Below are 14,730 nucleotides of genomic sequence, written 5' to 3'. Positions count from 1 at the left end.
TACAAATTACAAAATGATTACAAAATATCGTAAATAACATACAACTTCCATGTTTATAAACATTCGCTAACATATTTAAACAACTAAATAAACAATCAAAGTGCGTTAGTGACGTGCACATATAAGCAATTGCACAGCTATGTTAGCATGTTAGCTATCAGATTACAATGGATTTCAGGACCGAACATCAATCTTTTAAACATGTCAATATTGACCCTTTTTCATCAAACTAAAACAAAGGAAATATTACAGGTGTTTTCAAAATAAAATTAGTGACTTACGGTCGTATCTACCACAAAGCCTGAAAGCAAACAACAACGCGTCCCTAGATGCCGATCACAGTCTCTCCTTATTAACTTTTTAAACTTCCGGTTACGTTCTTGAGAAGTGCAATAACATTTTTTACCACTAGATGTCACAAACGGACCTCTTAAATAAATCAAAGCACGGCTTACAAAAATGAAACATACATTATACAGAACACTCCCCGTCTGGTATGTCTTAAGTTATACCACTATGCATCTTGATTGCCAGATAAAAGTAAGGTTATGTCACATATAGGTCTTAAGTACTCTTTGATGACCCCCTGCTTTGCAGTCTTCACCATGACCTTACGAATTTTCCCATCAGATGAGGCTACAGTCTTTGTTATGAGACCAGTTGGCCACTCACTGCGCTTAGCTTCCCCATCCTTCAACAGAACAAGGTCTCCTTCTTGAACATTCTCTCTCTCCTCCGTCCATTTCCTTCTGGATTGTAAGGTGGACAAGTACTCCTGCTTCCATCGCTTCCAGAATGAATCCGCTAACATCTGGACTTGTCGCCACTGACTTTTGTGCAGGTGACCAAACTCAAAGTTTCCTGGTGGAGCTGGAGCAACACTTGCTTTCTGAGTTAAGAGCATCGCTGGTGAGAGAACTTCTGGCATACATGCATCTGTTGAAATTGGGGTTAAAGGACGGGAATTCATAATGGCCATGACTTCTGCCATTAAAGTTGTTAAGACCTCATGAGTGAGTCTTGTGGGAGTTTTCATCAAAAGCGCCTCCAGAATACGTCTGGCTATCCCGATCATCCTTTCCCACACCCCTCCCATATGAGAGGAGTGTGGAGCGTTGAATGTCCAGGTGCAGCTTTGATTCCGCAAGAAGCCTTTCAGCTCTGAGTTGCTACTGTCGATTTGAAGTTCTTTCACTGCTCCAACAAAATTCGTCCCCCTGTCTGAACGAAAATGCTTCACTGGCCCTCTGACAGCCAAAAAACGTCTCAAAGCACAAATAAAGCTTGATGCTGATAGGGACTCCATAACCTCCAAGTGAACTGCCCTGGTACTCAAGCAGCTAAATATGACGACCCATCGCTTGTTTTCAATGCTGTGTCCTCTTGTCTTGCGTGTCGCCACAGTGAAAGGTCCGAAGACATCAAGACCTGTGTATGTGAAGGGTGGATCTACAGAAACCCTGTCTGGGGGCAAAGCCGACATCTTCTGACTCTCCATCTTACCTCTCAGCTTCTTGCATAGCACACATTTGTGGATGATATTTGAAACAAGTCTTTTGCAGCTGACAATCCACAATCCAGCACTACGTATTGCGCCCTCCGTAAAATGACGGCCTTGATGAGCCACTTGATCATGATAATGCTGAATTAATAGATCAGTCACATGATGGTTGGGCGGAAGTATCAAGGGATGCTTCTCTGGATCTGAGATGTCAGCATAGTGAATGCGACCCCCAACTCTTAACAGACCTTCCTCGTCCACAAAAGGGTCAAGTCTTAGGAGTGTGCTACGCTGCGAGATTTTACCATATTTGACCAGACTCTCAAACTCCTCTCTGTACACTTCTCGCTGTACAGTTTTAATTATAGTCGACTTAGCTTGTGATGTTTCTACATCTGAAGTCTTTGCACACCAATGCCACTTTCGACAGAGACTGTTAGGTAGAGATTGTGAGAAAGATTTTGCGATGTGAGTAAGAGTAGTGACAGCTCTCACCAAAGATCTCCATCTCGAGAAACGTTGGAATCTGCTTGAGTCTAAAGACTGCTCAGTAATGCCAGTTGCCAGGGCGTTCACTTGAGGGCGAATTTCAACATCCTCTTCTGATTGGACAAGTCCATAGGATTCCTCCGAGCTACATCCTATAGGACGATATTTCCTAAGGAACTCTGGACCTGAAAACCAGTTGGTAAGAGGTAAGTGGGCTACTGTCATGAACCTGGTGGCATGATCTGCTGGATTCTGCTCAGAACAGATGTGGTGCCATTGACTAGGTTCTGTGGCTTTCCTTATGCGTGCAACTCTATTAGCCACGTACATATAGAATCTGCGTGTTACATTGTGAAGGTAACCAAGCACTATGCGACTATCAGTATAAAAATGGATGTTGTGAAGCTCCAGGTCAATTTCTCCTTTTATGAGTTCCATCAACTCTACAGCCATCACCGCTGCGCATAACTCAAGGCGCGGAACAGTATGCGCTGGAAAGGGGGCTAACTTGGATCTTCCCATTACGAACCCCACATGAGGCTGTCCATTCAAGTCTATAACTCGAAGGTATGCTACCGCAGCAATGGCTAAAGTAGAAGCATCCGAGAAGATACACAGCTCTCGAAGTTGAGCTCCACACACTGAGGTTGGGACATAAGCTCTGGGTATCTGCAATCGATCAAGTTCTGCCAAAGATGAAGTCCATGCCTTCCATGGACCTTCTTTGTCTGATGGAAGAACGGTGTCCCAATCCTCCTGGATTGTTGAAAGTTCCCTCACTAGAGCTTTGCCTTGCATAGTGATTGGACAGACAAACCCGAGAGGATCATATAAACTATTGACGGTGGAAAGGATCCCTCTTCGGGTAAAGGGTTTGCAATCCTGTGAAGCTTTAAATGTAAAGCAGTCTGTCTTGAGGTTCCAACTTATACCAAGGCTGCGTTGGAGAGGTATTGTGTCTTTACTGAAATCCAGGTCTTTGAGATCTTTGGCTCTTTCGCTAGATGGAAAAGCTTCCATCACCGAAGCACCGTTGGAAGCCACTTTATGCAGATTCAAGCTTGACTTCAATAGCATTGCCTGTGTGCGCTTTAGGAGATCAATGGCTTCTCTTTCGGTAGGGACAGATGTTATACCATCGTCTACATAGAAGCTGCGCAACACAAAGTTCTTAGCGTCCGTTCCGCACTCCGCTTCGCCGAGTTTTGCTGCTTGTCTCAGGGCATATATTGCGACTGCTGGCGACGGACTATTGCCAAAGACGTGTACGGTCATTCGGTAATCAATTATCTCCTTTTCTGCACAGTTGTCCTTGTGCCAAAGGAAGCGAAGATAGTTGCGATGTTGCTCTTTTACTTTGAAACAATAGAACATTCGTTCTATGTCTGCCATCACAGCCACTTTCTCCCTACGGAAGCGCAAGAGCACACCCAAAAGTGTATTATTGAGGTCAGGACCGCTCAGTAAAACATCATTGAGGGAAACCCCCCCGAACTGGGCGCTCGAATCAAAAACCACCCTAATTTTATCAGGTTTGTGGGGGTGGTAAACACCGAAAATCGGCAAATACCAACATTCTTCCCCCGATTGCAAGGGTGGGGCTAGTTCTGCTTGTTTATCCTCAATCACCTTTTGCATGAAGTCAAAGAAATGTGTTTTCATTACTGGTTTCTTTGAGAGAGTGCGCTGTAAAGAGCTTAGCCTCTGCATAGCTTGCTCTCTATTATTTGGGAGTTGAACCCTTGGAGAGCGGAATGGAAGTGGCGCCACCCAGTGGCTTTCCTTGTCCAGGTAAACCTCTTTGTTCATTATGTCTAGAAAGACTTTATCCTCCACAGACAGAGCTGCTTTATCATCCTCTGGAGAACTGAAGAACACATTCTCCTTCAAACTCTTTGAATACCTCTCATTAGATTTGAGAGAACATGGTGGGTCAGGTATGTATGACAAGAGAGGTGTCTCACCTCGTTCCACAACGTTAATGCCCTTCGTGCACAAAGAGAAGTATGAAGTTCGTCCATTGAGAAGTATGTTTGTCTTGTAAGTATTCACGCTGGATTGATGATGAATACCATCAAGACAAACTTCTCCCACTATCACCCAGCCCAGATCCAAGCGCTGTGCATACGGTGTGTTTTGGGGTCCATTGCGTTGTTCACGCACTTTGTGCACACTAAGAATATCTCGCCCCAACAGGAGAAGGATAGGAGCACCAAGATCTAAAGGCGGGATTTTATCTGACACCGCAGTGAGGTGGGGAAAATGCACAGCTACCTCAGGCGTAGGAATTTCAGATCTATCGTCTGGTAAGGTGTTACACTCTAGCAAGGGTGGAAGAGCAACTACTGTTTTCCCATCAAGCGACTCGACGGAGAATCCACTCACTTTCCTCCCCGCCGTAGACACTATGCCTGAACACGTCTTCAATGTGTAAGGGGAAGAACTGCTAACAACGTTGAACAGATCAAAAAACTCAGACTTCACCAAAGATCTATTACTCTGCTCATCCAGTACAGCATAAATGCGTTTGGCCTTCTCACGCTGATTAGAGGGATAAACTTTCACGAGACAGATCTTTGAACATGATTTGGGCTTACTAGAATCTCCGCAAATCTCTGTACACTTGTTGGTGACCTCTCCAGTGTCCTCACCTGTGTTATTCTCTGACTCCATAATTTGCTCTGCCTTTGACTCAGGCACTTCAACAGACCATGGAGCAGGTCCTGGATGCATGGCTGCAACATGTCGATCACTATTGCATTCTCGGCACTTAATCGACGCCTTACAGTCTCTTGCTACATGCTTAGTGGAAGCACAACATTTAAAACAGATAGACATTTCCCTCAGGTGTGCTTTCCTTTCATCCAAATGCTTGCTCCTGAATGTGCGACACTTGTGGAGTGGATGAGGTTTATTGTGCATAGTGCAGACCTTGTCTGGTTCTACATTTTTTTTTGAGGTTCTGTCTTGGTTTGATTGTGCAGCCATTATTTCAGTTTTCTTGACGAAGACAGAAGTTCTATTACTTGACCTGGCAGCTCCGTCAGTTTTCATGCTGTTCAAAGAGCCAGTTGAAGCGAGTGCAAAACTAGGATCGTTTCTAGTTCTTGCCTGTCTACTAACAAATTCAACAAAGAAGCTGAAAGGAGGAAAATATACGTTATGGTCTTCTTTGTATCTGGAACCTTGCGTTATCCATTTGTCTTGAAGACTGAATGGGAGTTTTTTCTGCAATGGGGTTAACTCCTCTTGCTGTATCGAGGTAAGCAAGTCCAGGTAAACGGCCACTCTCTTTGGCGGACTGCAGCTCAAGCAGCAAATCTCCAAGGTCTCTTAGACGATGGGTGTCTTTGTTTGTGATGCGAGGGAAAGCGTCAAGTCTTTTTAACATTGCCTGCTCGATGACCTCTGGACATCCATAGCAGTCTTCCATGCGACGCCATATCACTCCAACTCCTACAGTAGGATTACTGACATAAACTGCTTTAATCCGTTTGGCATGACTGGAGGAATCAGGACCAAGCCATCTGACGAGAAGGTCAATCTCCTCTCTACTAGTTAAATTAAGTTCACTGGTTACAGCTTTAAAAGACGTTTTCCACGCCCAGTAATTTTCAGGGCAGTCATCAAATTGAAACAAGCCGGAACTAACCGTTTCTTTCCTAAGCAAATATGTAGTGAAGTCATTTGTGTGTGGCGGTGCTGGAGCAGAGCACCCAGCAGGTACTTGAGAGGATGGGTCTGATTCACGCAGTGTACATACATGCCTTTGACGCATAACCTCATCATCTCCATCAAATGGCTCAGTCTTAACTTGTGAAGGAGTTCCTTGGTGGCTATGTTGAACTGTGAGTTTCTGCCTCATAGGAACGGTCTCTGCATTAGACTTCTCTTTCTCCGTCGGAGAGAGGGAACTATGTGAGCCTGCAACATAACTCCGCGTCACATAACTAGAACTCTCACTTGCATGTTGTGGTTTAGAAGTCAGATCAGGAGCATTCAGTAGCTGAAAATGTGTCTGCACATACTTTCTGGTGCGTTCAGTTCTGTTGGAGACACACGAAAGTTTTTCCAGGTCGACATCTAGTCCATCTTCTCTGTGAATTGCAGCCTCATAAACTTCTGCTTCTGTAGATGCTGCTACAGCTTCTTTCTGAACTTTCAACACATACAGTTCAGCCTCAACCTCTGCTTTCCTCCGTGTCGTTTCAGCTAGTGTTTTTTGTTGATGCTCTTCTAGTTGAGCTCTCTCTTTCAACATGATGGCTTCCTTCTCTGCATAGGAGGCTTTTACCTTACACGCTGCCGCTATAGCTCTTGCTGTGGTAGCAGCGGCGCTAGCTGAAGATCTCTTAGACCGATGTGATCCGCCTGACCGTGATCTTATTTCCAAAGCTTGGTCAGCTTCCTCTGTTTTCTTGCAAGGCTGTGACTCGTCCATCCTGGTGCTACAGTGTAACTTGATAAGATTGTGCTTGCTTGTCTTCTCCCGTTGTGCAGTCGACCTTTTACTATTCTGCCCTGGCAGTGGTGTTCCAAACCAAAGCGTTGACAGATAGTTAACAGAAATAAAGCACCATCACTCGTTCTTCCTGCGCACGAGATTAATACTTTACTTGATTTTCTTGTAAAACTAAAAAGAAATCACAAAGGTACAAATTACAAAATGATTACAAAATATCGTAAATAACATACAACTTCCATGTTTATAAACATTCGCTAACATATTTAAACAACTAAATAAACAATCAAAGTGCGTTAGTGACGTGCACATATAAGCAATTGCACAGCTATGTTAGCATGTTAGCTATCAGATTACAATGGATTTCAGGACCGAACATCAATCTTTTAAACATGTCAATATTGACCCTTTTTCATCAAACTAAAACAAAGGAAATATTACAGGTGTTTTCAAAATAAAATTAGTGACTTACGGTCGTATCTACCACAAAGCCTGAAAGCAAACAACAACGCGTCCCTAGATGCCGATCACAGTCTCTCCTTATTAACTTTTTAAACTTCCGGTTACGTTCTTGAGAAGTGCAATAACATTTTTTACCACTAGATGTCACAAACGGACCTCTTAAATAAATCAAAGCACGGCTTACAAAAATGAAACATACATTATACAGAACAACAGTGGTTTACTGAACAAATGGCTCTTTCTTTAAATATATTCAATAATAATTACAAATTTCTTAGGGATGAAAATCGACCTCAGCTTCTGCCCTTTTTCATTACTACAAGGTTACAATTAACAACAGAGCCCAAACTTAAAATTAATCACTATTTATTTTTAACTATAATAATCAACACTCAAATTAAGAAATTGTATGCAAACATGTAAATTATACAATTCTATCTAAAGTATACAATTCCTATCTGTTGTTGTTGAAATATAATAATTTACAGAGTCATAGCTTGTTTCATGAAATATTTGTTTAAACAAACATTTAAAGAATTAAGACAGGTAAATATAATTAAGTATATAGTGTAATATTTCTCAAAATGCTCTTTGCTAGACTTAATTTCTCTAGCAAATAACGAGCTGTGGACTCTGATGACTTGCCTGAGGAAAATGAAATGCTGCGTGATGTTTTGTTCACAAGCTGTTGTAATCTCCTATTCACCGTTAGTTTGTGTCCGATACGCTCGTACTGTCCTTTCATCTGTTTAGGGTGATTCCTGATGACAGCGCTGCTCATTGGCTGCATAATAGCTGGTGTAGGAAAAAAAAATTCCTTTTTCAACTGCGGCTTAGTATTTTTCAATTTAAATGTCTTTACTGCTGAATTGTAAAAACAGTCTCTTGTTGCCATCTACTGGCGGATCACTGAAACTAAAATCACCATTACGAGAACACACACTGTTTACCAATACTAAATACTACTATTATTTATGTAAAATGTTATTTATTGAATAATAATATTTAGTAAACAACAGCCATCATAAAAGTTGCTTGGCAATTCTGTCAAAAGTACAAAGGCATCGCTCAGATATACAGCATTGAATTTACATAAACATGAGATTTTGCCAAAACTATCTTCTCTGGAACAAATAATAGTTTAATGAGACCAAAGACTGCCTGTTAGATTTCCCCAAAACGAAATATATCTTATGTTTAACCACTATAGAGACATCAGAGCCAGCGGTAAACTGCAGAAGATCTGGCTGAGGTGAGGCGCTCTCTCTGTGGGTTCATGAGCGCAGAACGACCGCTGAGCATCTGGAGCTCACAGCTCAGAAAACATTGAAGCAAATTTTCACACAGACGTTTTCTTTAACAAACCACATATTTGAAGTCTAAACAAGTACATTCTCGCCTAAAATGCTCTTAAAACTACATTCCGTGATACAAAACAGTATAATTTTTTTAATTCGGGCATCTGCCATGACACTTGCTGTGAGAAATACGGCGTCTTCGGCAAGCGGAGAGATACTAACGGTGTAACGGCTGGAGTTCAGTTGGACTCTATCAACACTCTTATCAGCCAATCAGATTCGAGGACCAGAAAGAACTGTTGTATAGTGTATATATATACTTTTTACTTACTTATGTCATTTAGCAGACGCTTTTGTCCAAAGCGACTTACAAATAAGAAAAAGTAACTAAAACTAAAAGTTACAACTCTATAAATACTATATACCCACATATTTAAGAAAATAAAGAAATTAAATAAAATTGACACATGCATATAACAACATTTCAATAATAAACATATAAATGAAAAAACTGCCCGGTGGAGTCGCACGGTAGAGTTGATGGTCTTTACACTCTTTACTTTTTACTTTTGTCATTTAGCAGACGCTTATATATTTATTTGTGTTTTTCAGGTGTGATCCGGCCGCGTCCTAGCGAAGGTGCAGCGGAGACGGAGGAGTCTGATGTTGTCATGGCAACAGAGCCTAACTCCAGGCTGCTATACACATTACAGTGAGTCAGCTGCTGTGATTGGCTCAGGCTGGACTGTCTGCCGCTTGTTTGGCTGATGTCATGTGGCGCTGTGTTCTCGGTTGCTAGGGGCAGCTGTGACGTGGTGGATGACGGCGTTACCCCTGGTGATGGGCAGGGTGCAGGCGGACTGGACTCATCCTTCTTCAGCCACCTGAAACGCAACTGGACCTGGACCAGTCACCTGTTCAACAAAGAGGTGTGCGCACACACACACACACACACACTCACACACTCACACACTGTATAGAGCCGTGTCAGTAGTGTTGCAGTGGTGTGTTAATGTGCTTGTGATGTTATCAGAGCACTGGAACCCAAGAGACAGGAACCCATCATACGGTCCGATTGAGGAACCTGCTGTCCAAACTCCCACTGCCCAAACCTGCCACGCTCACCGGTAACACACACACACACAAGAAAGTCACTGATGGAGGGTTGTGATTGGTCAATCCAGTGTCATGAATAACAGCCATTAACTCTTTCTCCGCCAGCATTTTTTATTTAAGGTTGCTTGCCACCGCCAGAATTTTTGATAATTTTCACAAGAGTTCAGTGACCCCCAGAATGTCTAGTTGTATGAATATCTGAACATGCAATATGTCAAAACATAGAACAGAGCCTTTGCTTTTGACATTTCACTCTGTAACACTGGGCAGATTTGATGTATATGCTGTTTAATGTTTGATGATCGTGTTATTTTACATATGCATCTGTTTGCATACGCGATCACTTGTTCTGCTTTTTCTTCACCGTTTATTGATCTAGACAATCAATATTTTTCAGAAGATGTGTAATAATGCGTCCTACCGTATAAGCCAAAACATTGTGTCAATGGCAGGGAAGGAGTTACTGAGTTGACACAACAACACTGGATATACTAGATTTTCACCACTACAGTTATACTAAATTATGATTGCAATTTGTTTATTATTGTGATTTATTATTTTTTATTATTACTAAATAAAATAACTATTAAACAAAATAAAAGTTTTACTATTGTAATATATTACTGTAAAATATAATTTTTTGTAATATTAAAAAATATGAAAAATAAAAAGGTATTTAAGGAAAATAAAATAATTTTTAACAGTACAATTGTAAATTTACAATGCAATTTGTTTTTTTATGTCTGTCTTCATTTTGAAATGTTAAACCATCAAGCTTTTATTTTTGCAGAAAACCACAGGAAGCCTGTAACCCTTGTCTTCTGTTGACGACAGACAGTTTAAGTGCTTATTTCAAATTTGGGAAGATTGCTAGCGCATATTGCGTTTTCAGATGCACTTTATATGCGACGTGAACAGACGATTAAACACCAGATCATGAGCTACTCGTGTGTAAATGAACACAGTGCTGCGCTTCACTCTGGAACACACAGTGCTTCTATTTAATTAATAATAGTTTAGTTTAATTTACCCGCAGAAGCCATTTCACGATTTTGCATTATTCCAAACACTTTTATGAATGCTGTAAGAAACCTAAGCTGGTGTTCCATCAGAGTATGGAATGTTTGATAGTTGCGTTAGTGAACCGGTTTCTCTGCGTCTGCAGCGGCTCAGAGCGGCGTGAAGGCGGCGCCCCCCACTGTCCTGGAGGAGGAGGTGCGTACCAGCTCAGAGCCGTCCAGCAGGAACCAGGAGGTGCGCGGAGGACGAAACCTCAAGCGTAAGAAAGAGAAGAAGGAGAGCAGCAAACCCGCCCGCAAGAAGAAGAGAGGTGACTAACACTAGCAGGACATTAGCACTGAAAAGTCATGAAGTCATGTGTTTAAACTGTGTGTGTGTGTGTGTGTGTGTGTCAGTGCGCCCGAGCAGGCAGAGCCAGGCTCAGGACGAGACGGACCGCCGTGCTCTCCTGCAGATGACCAGACAGAGAGTGACCTGGACACACATGGAGGACAGCCTGCTGATGCTGTGCCGCGTCGCCAGCAACTTCCTCAACCGCAAGGTACACACACACTAATACATCAGTGTTGGGGAAAGTTACTTTTAAAAGTATTGCATTACAATATTGCGTTACTCCACAAAAAGTAACTCATTACGTTTCTTAGTTACTTTTTATGGAAAGTAATGCAGGGCTTGCTTGTTTGTTTTTAATATAAAAAAGTTATTGTTTTACAAATGTAAAAGCTCTTTCACAGCAAAACAGAAGTGAATCCGCCTCAAGCTGAAGGAAATTCAGGTCTGTACAGTAGAGGGCGCCGCTCAAACTAATCACATGAAGAATATGACGCAGGAGAAGAAAGTTCAACAATATTCAGCAATAACTACAATCAAACACAGATGTGTCATTTTTATTTATTAGTATGGTTGAATTGGATAATCGACGGTCAGTAACAAAGACATTGGTCAATAAAATGGGATTAAATATGTAAATGATATTTGTCTTATTTAACACATTTAATTATTGCAGGTTTGTATAATATTCTGAGTTTGTATTTGACTGTTTTTATTGATTGTGAGGAACACTGAATGTGTTTTAGTGCAGGTGAGATGAGTAAATAATGTTGATATTTAGTCTAGAACTACAGTAAGATCATGTAGATATTTAGTCTAGAACTACAGTAAGATCATGTAGATATTTAGTCTAGAACTACAGTAAGATCATGATGATATTTAGTCTAGAACTACAGTAAGATCATGATGATATTTAGTCTAGAACTACAGTAAGATCATGTAGATATTTAGTCTAGATCTACAGTAAGATCATGTAGATATTTAGTCTAGAACTACAGTAAGATCATGTTGATATTTAGTCTAGAGCTACAGTAAGATCATGTAGATATTTAGTCTAGAACTACAGTAAGATCATGTAGATATTTAGTCTAGAACTACAGTAAGATCATGATGATATTTAGTCTAGAACTACAGTAAGATCATGATGATATTTAGTCTAGAACTACAGTAAGATCATGATGATATTTAGTCTAGAACTACAGTAAGATCATGTAGATATTTAGTCTAGAACTACAGTAAGATCATGTTGATATTTAGTCTAGAACTACAGTAAGATCATGATGATATTTAGTCTAGAACTACAGTAAGATCATGTGGATATTTAGTCTAGAACTACAGTAAGATCATGATGATATTTAGTCTAGAACTACAGTAAGATCATGATGATATTTAGTCTAGAACTACAGTAAGATCATGTAGATATTTAGTCTAGAACTACAGTAAAATCATGTTGATATTTTTAATCTAGAACTACAGTAAGATCATGTAGATATTTAGTCTAGAACTACAGTAAGATCATGTTGATATTTAGTCTAGAGCTACAGTAAGATCATGTAGATATTTAGTCTAGAACTACAGTAAGATCATGTTGATATTTAGTCTAGAACTACAGTAAGATCATGTTGATATTTAGTCTAGAGCTACAGTAAGATCATGTAGATATTTAGTCTAGAACTACAGTAAGATCATGATGATATTTAGTCTAGAACTACAGTAAGATCATGATGATATTTAGTCTAGAACTACAGTAAGATCATGATGATATTTAGTCTAGAACTACAGTAAGATCATGTAGATATTTAGTCTAGAACTACAGTAAGATCATGTTGATATTTAGTCTAGAACTACAGTAAGATCATGATGATATTTAGTCTAGAACTACAGTAAGATCATGATGATATTTAGTCTAGAACTACAGTAAGATCATGATGATATTTAGTCTAGAACTACAGTAAGATCATGATGATATTTAGTCTAGAACTACAGTAAGATCATGTAGATATTTAGTCTAGAACTACAGTAAGATCATGTTGATATTTTTAATCTAGAACTACAGTAAGATCATGTAGATATTTAGTCTAGAACTACAGTAAGATCATGTTGATATTTAGTCTAGAACTACAGTAAGATCATGTTGATATTTAGTCTAGAACTACAGTAAGATCATGTAGATATTTAGTCTAGAACTACAGTAAGATCATGTAGATATTTAGTCTAGAACTACAGTAAGATCATGTTGATATTTAGTCTAGAACTACAGTAAGATCATGTAGATATTTAGTCTAGAACTACAGTAAGATCATGTAGATATTTAGTCTAGAACTACAGTAAGATCATGTAGATATTTTTAATCTAGAACTACAGTAAGATCATGTTGATATTTAGTCTAGAACTACAGTAAGATCATGTTGATATTTAGTCTAGAACTACAGTAAGATCATGATGATATTTAGTCTAGAACTACAGTAAGATCATGTAGATATTTAGTCTAGAACTACAGTAAGATCATGTTGATATTTAGTCTAGAACTACAGTAAGATCATGTAGATATTTAGTCTAGAACTACAGTAAGATCATGTAGATATTTAGTCTAGAACTACAGTAAGATCATGTTGATATTTAGTCTAGAACTACAGTAAGATCATGTAGATATTTAGTCTAGAACTACAGTAAGATCATGAGGATATTTAGTCTAGAACTACAGTAAGATCATGTAGATATTTAGTCTAGAACTACAGTAAGATCATGTAGATATTTAGTCTAGAACTACAGTAAGATCATGTTGATATTTAGTCTAGAACTACAGTAAGATCATGTAGATATTTAGTCTAGAACTACAGTAAGATCATGTAGATATTTAGTCTAGAACTACAGTAAGATCATGTAGATATTTTTAATCTAGAACTACAGTAAGATCATGTTGATATTTAGTCTAGAACTACAGTAAGATCATGTAGATATTTAGTCTAGAACTACAGTAAGATCATGTTGATATTTAGTCTAGAACTACAGTAAGATCATGTAGATATTTAGTCTAGAACTACAGTAAGATCATGTTGATATTTAGTCTAGAACTACAGTAAGATCATGTTGATATTTAGTCTAGAACTACAGTAAGATCATGTTGATATTTAGTCTAGAACTACAGTAAGATCATGTTGATATTTAGTCTAGAACTACAGTAAGATCATGTTGATATTTTTAATCTAGAACTACAGTAAGATCATGTTGATATTTTTAATCTAGAACTACAGTAAGATCATGTAGATATTTAGTCTAGAACTACAGTAAGATCATGATGATATTTAGTCTAGAACTACAGTAAGATCATGTTGATATTTAGTCTAGAACTACAGTAAGATCATGTTGATATTTAGTCTAGAACTACAGTAAGATCATGTTGATATTTAGTCTAGAACTACAGTAAGATCATGTTGATATTTAGTCTAGAACTACAGTAAGATCATGAGGATATTTAGTCTAGAACTACAGTAAGATCATGAGGATATTTAGTCTAGAACTACAGTAAGATCATGAGGATATTTAGTCTAGAACTACAGTAAGATCATGAGGATATTTAGTCTAGAACTACAGTAAGATCATGTGGATATTTAGTCTAGAACTACAGTAAGATCATGTAGATATTTTTAATCTAGAACTACAGTAAGATCATGTAGATATTTTTAATCTAGAACTACAGTAAGATCATGTTGATATTTAGTCTAGAACTACAGTAAGATCATGTTGATATTTAGTCTAGAACTACAGTAAGATCATGTAGATATTTAGTCTAGAACTACAGTAAGATCATGATGATATTTAGTCTAGAACTACAGTAAGATCATGTAGATATTTAGTCTAGAACTACAGTAAGATCATGTAGATATTTAGTCTAGAACTACAGTAAGATCATGTTGATATTTAGTCTAGAACTACAGTAAGATCATGTTGATATTTAGTCTAGAACTACAGTAAGATCATGTTGATATTTAGTCTAGAACTACAGTAAGATCATGAAGATATTTAGTCTAGAACTACAGTAAGATCATGTA

General features: G+C 39.0%; 1 protein-coding gene across 1 annotated transcript in view; it reads left to right on the top strand.

Moving 5' to 3' along the window:
- The window catches only part of gtf3c1 (general transcription factor IIIC subunit 1), a 48,961-nt gene that overhangs the window by 26,929 nt on the left and 7,302 nt on the right, over positions 1 to 14,730 (top strand). The window contains exons 20-24 of the mRNA XM_079422953.1: positions 8,825 to 8,924; positions 9,012 to 9,141; positions 9,246 to 9,339; positions 10,494 to 10,658; positions 10,744 to 10,889. Of these exons, the coding sequence (XP_079279079.1) occupies positions 8,825 to 8,924; positions 9,012 to 9,141; positions 9,246 to 9,339; positions 10,494 to 10,658; positions 10,744 to 10,889 (635 nt within the window). The remainder of the gene's footprint in view (positions 1 to 8,824; positions 8,925 to 9,011; positions 9,142 to 9,245; positions 9,340 to 10,493; positions 10,659 to 10,743; positions 10,890 to 14,730) is intronic.

This window comes from Barbus barbus (assembly GCF_936440315.1).
Source record: "Barbus barbus genome assembly, chromosome: 8".
Lineage (NCBI taxonomy): Eukaryota > Metazoa > Chordata > Actinopteri > Cypriniformes > Cyprinidae > Barbus > Barbus barbus.
This window is presented reverse-complemented; position numbering and strand designations above follow the sequence as displayed.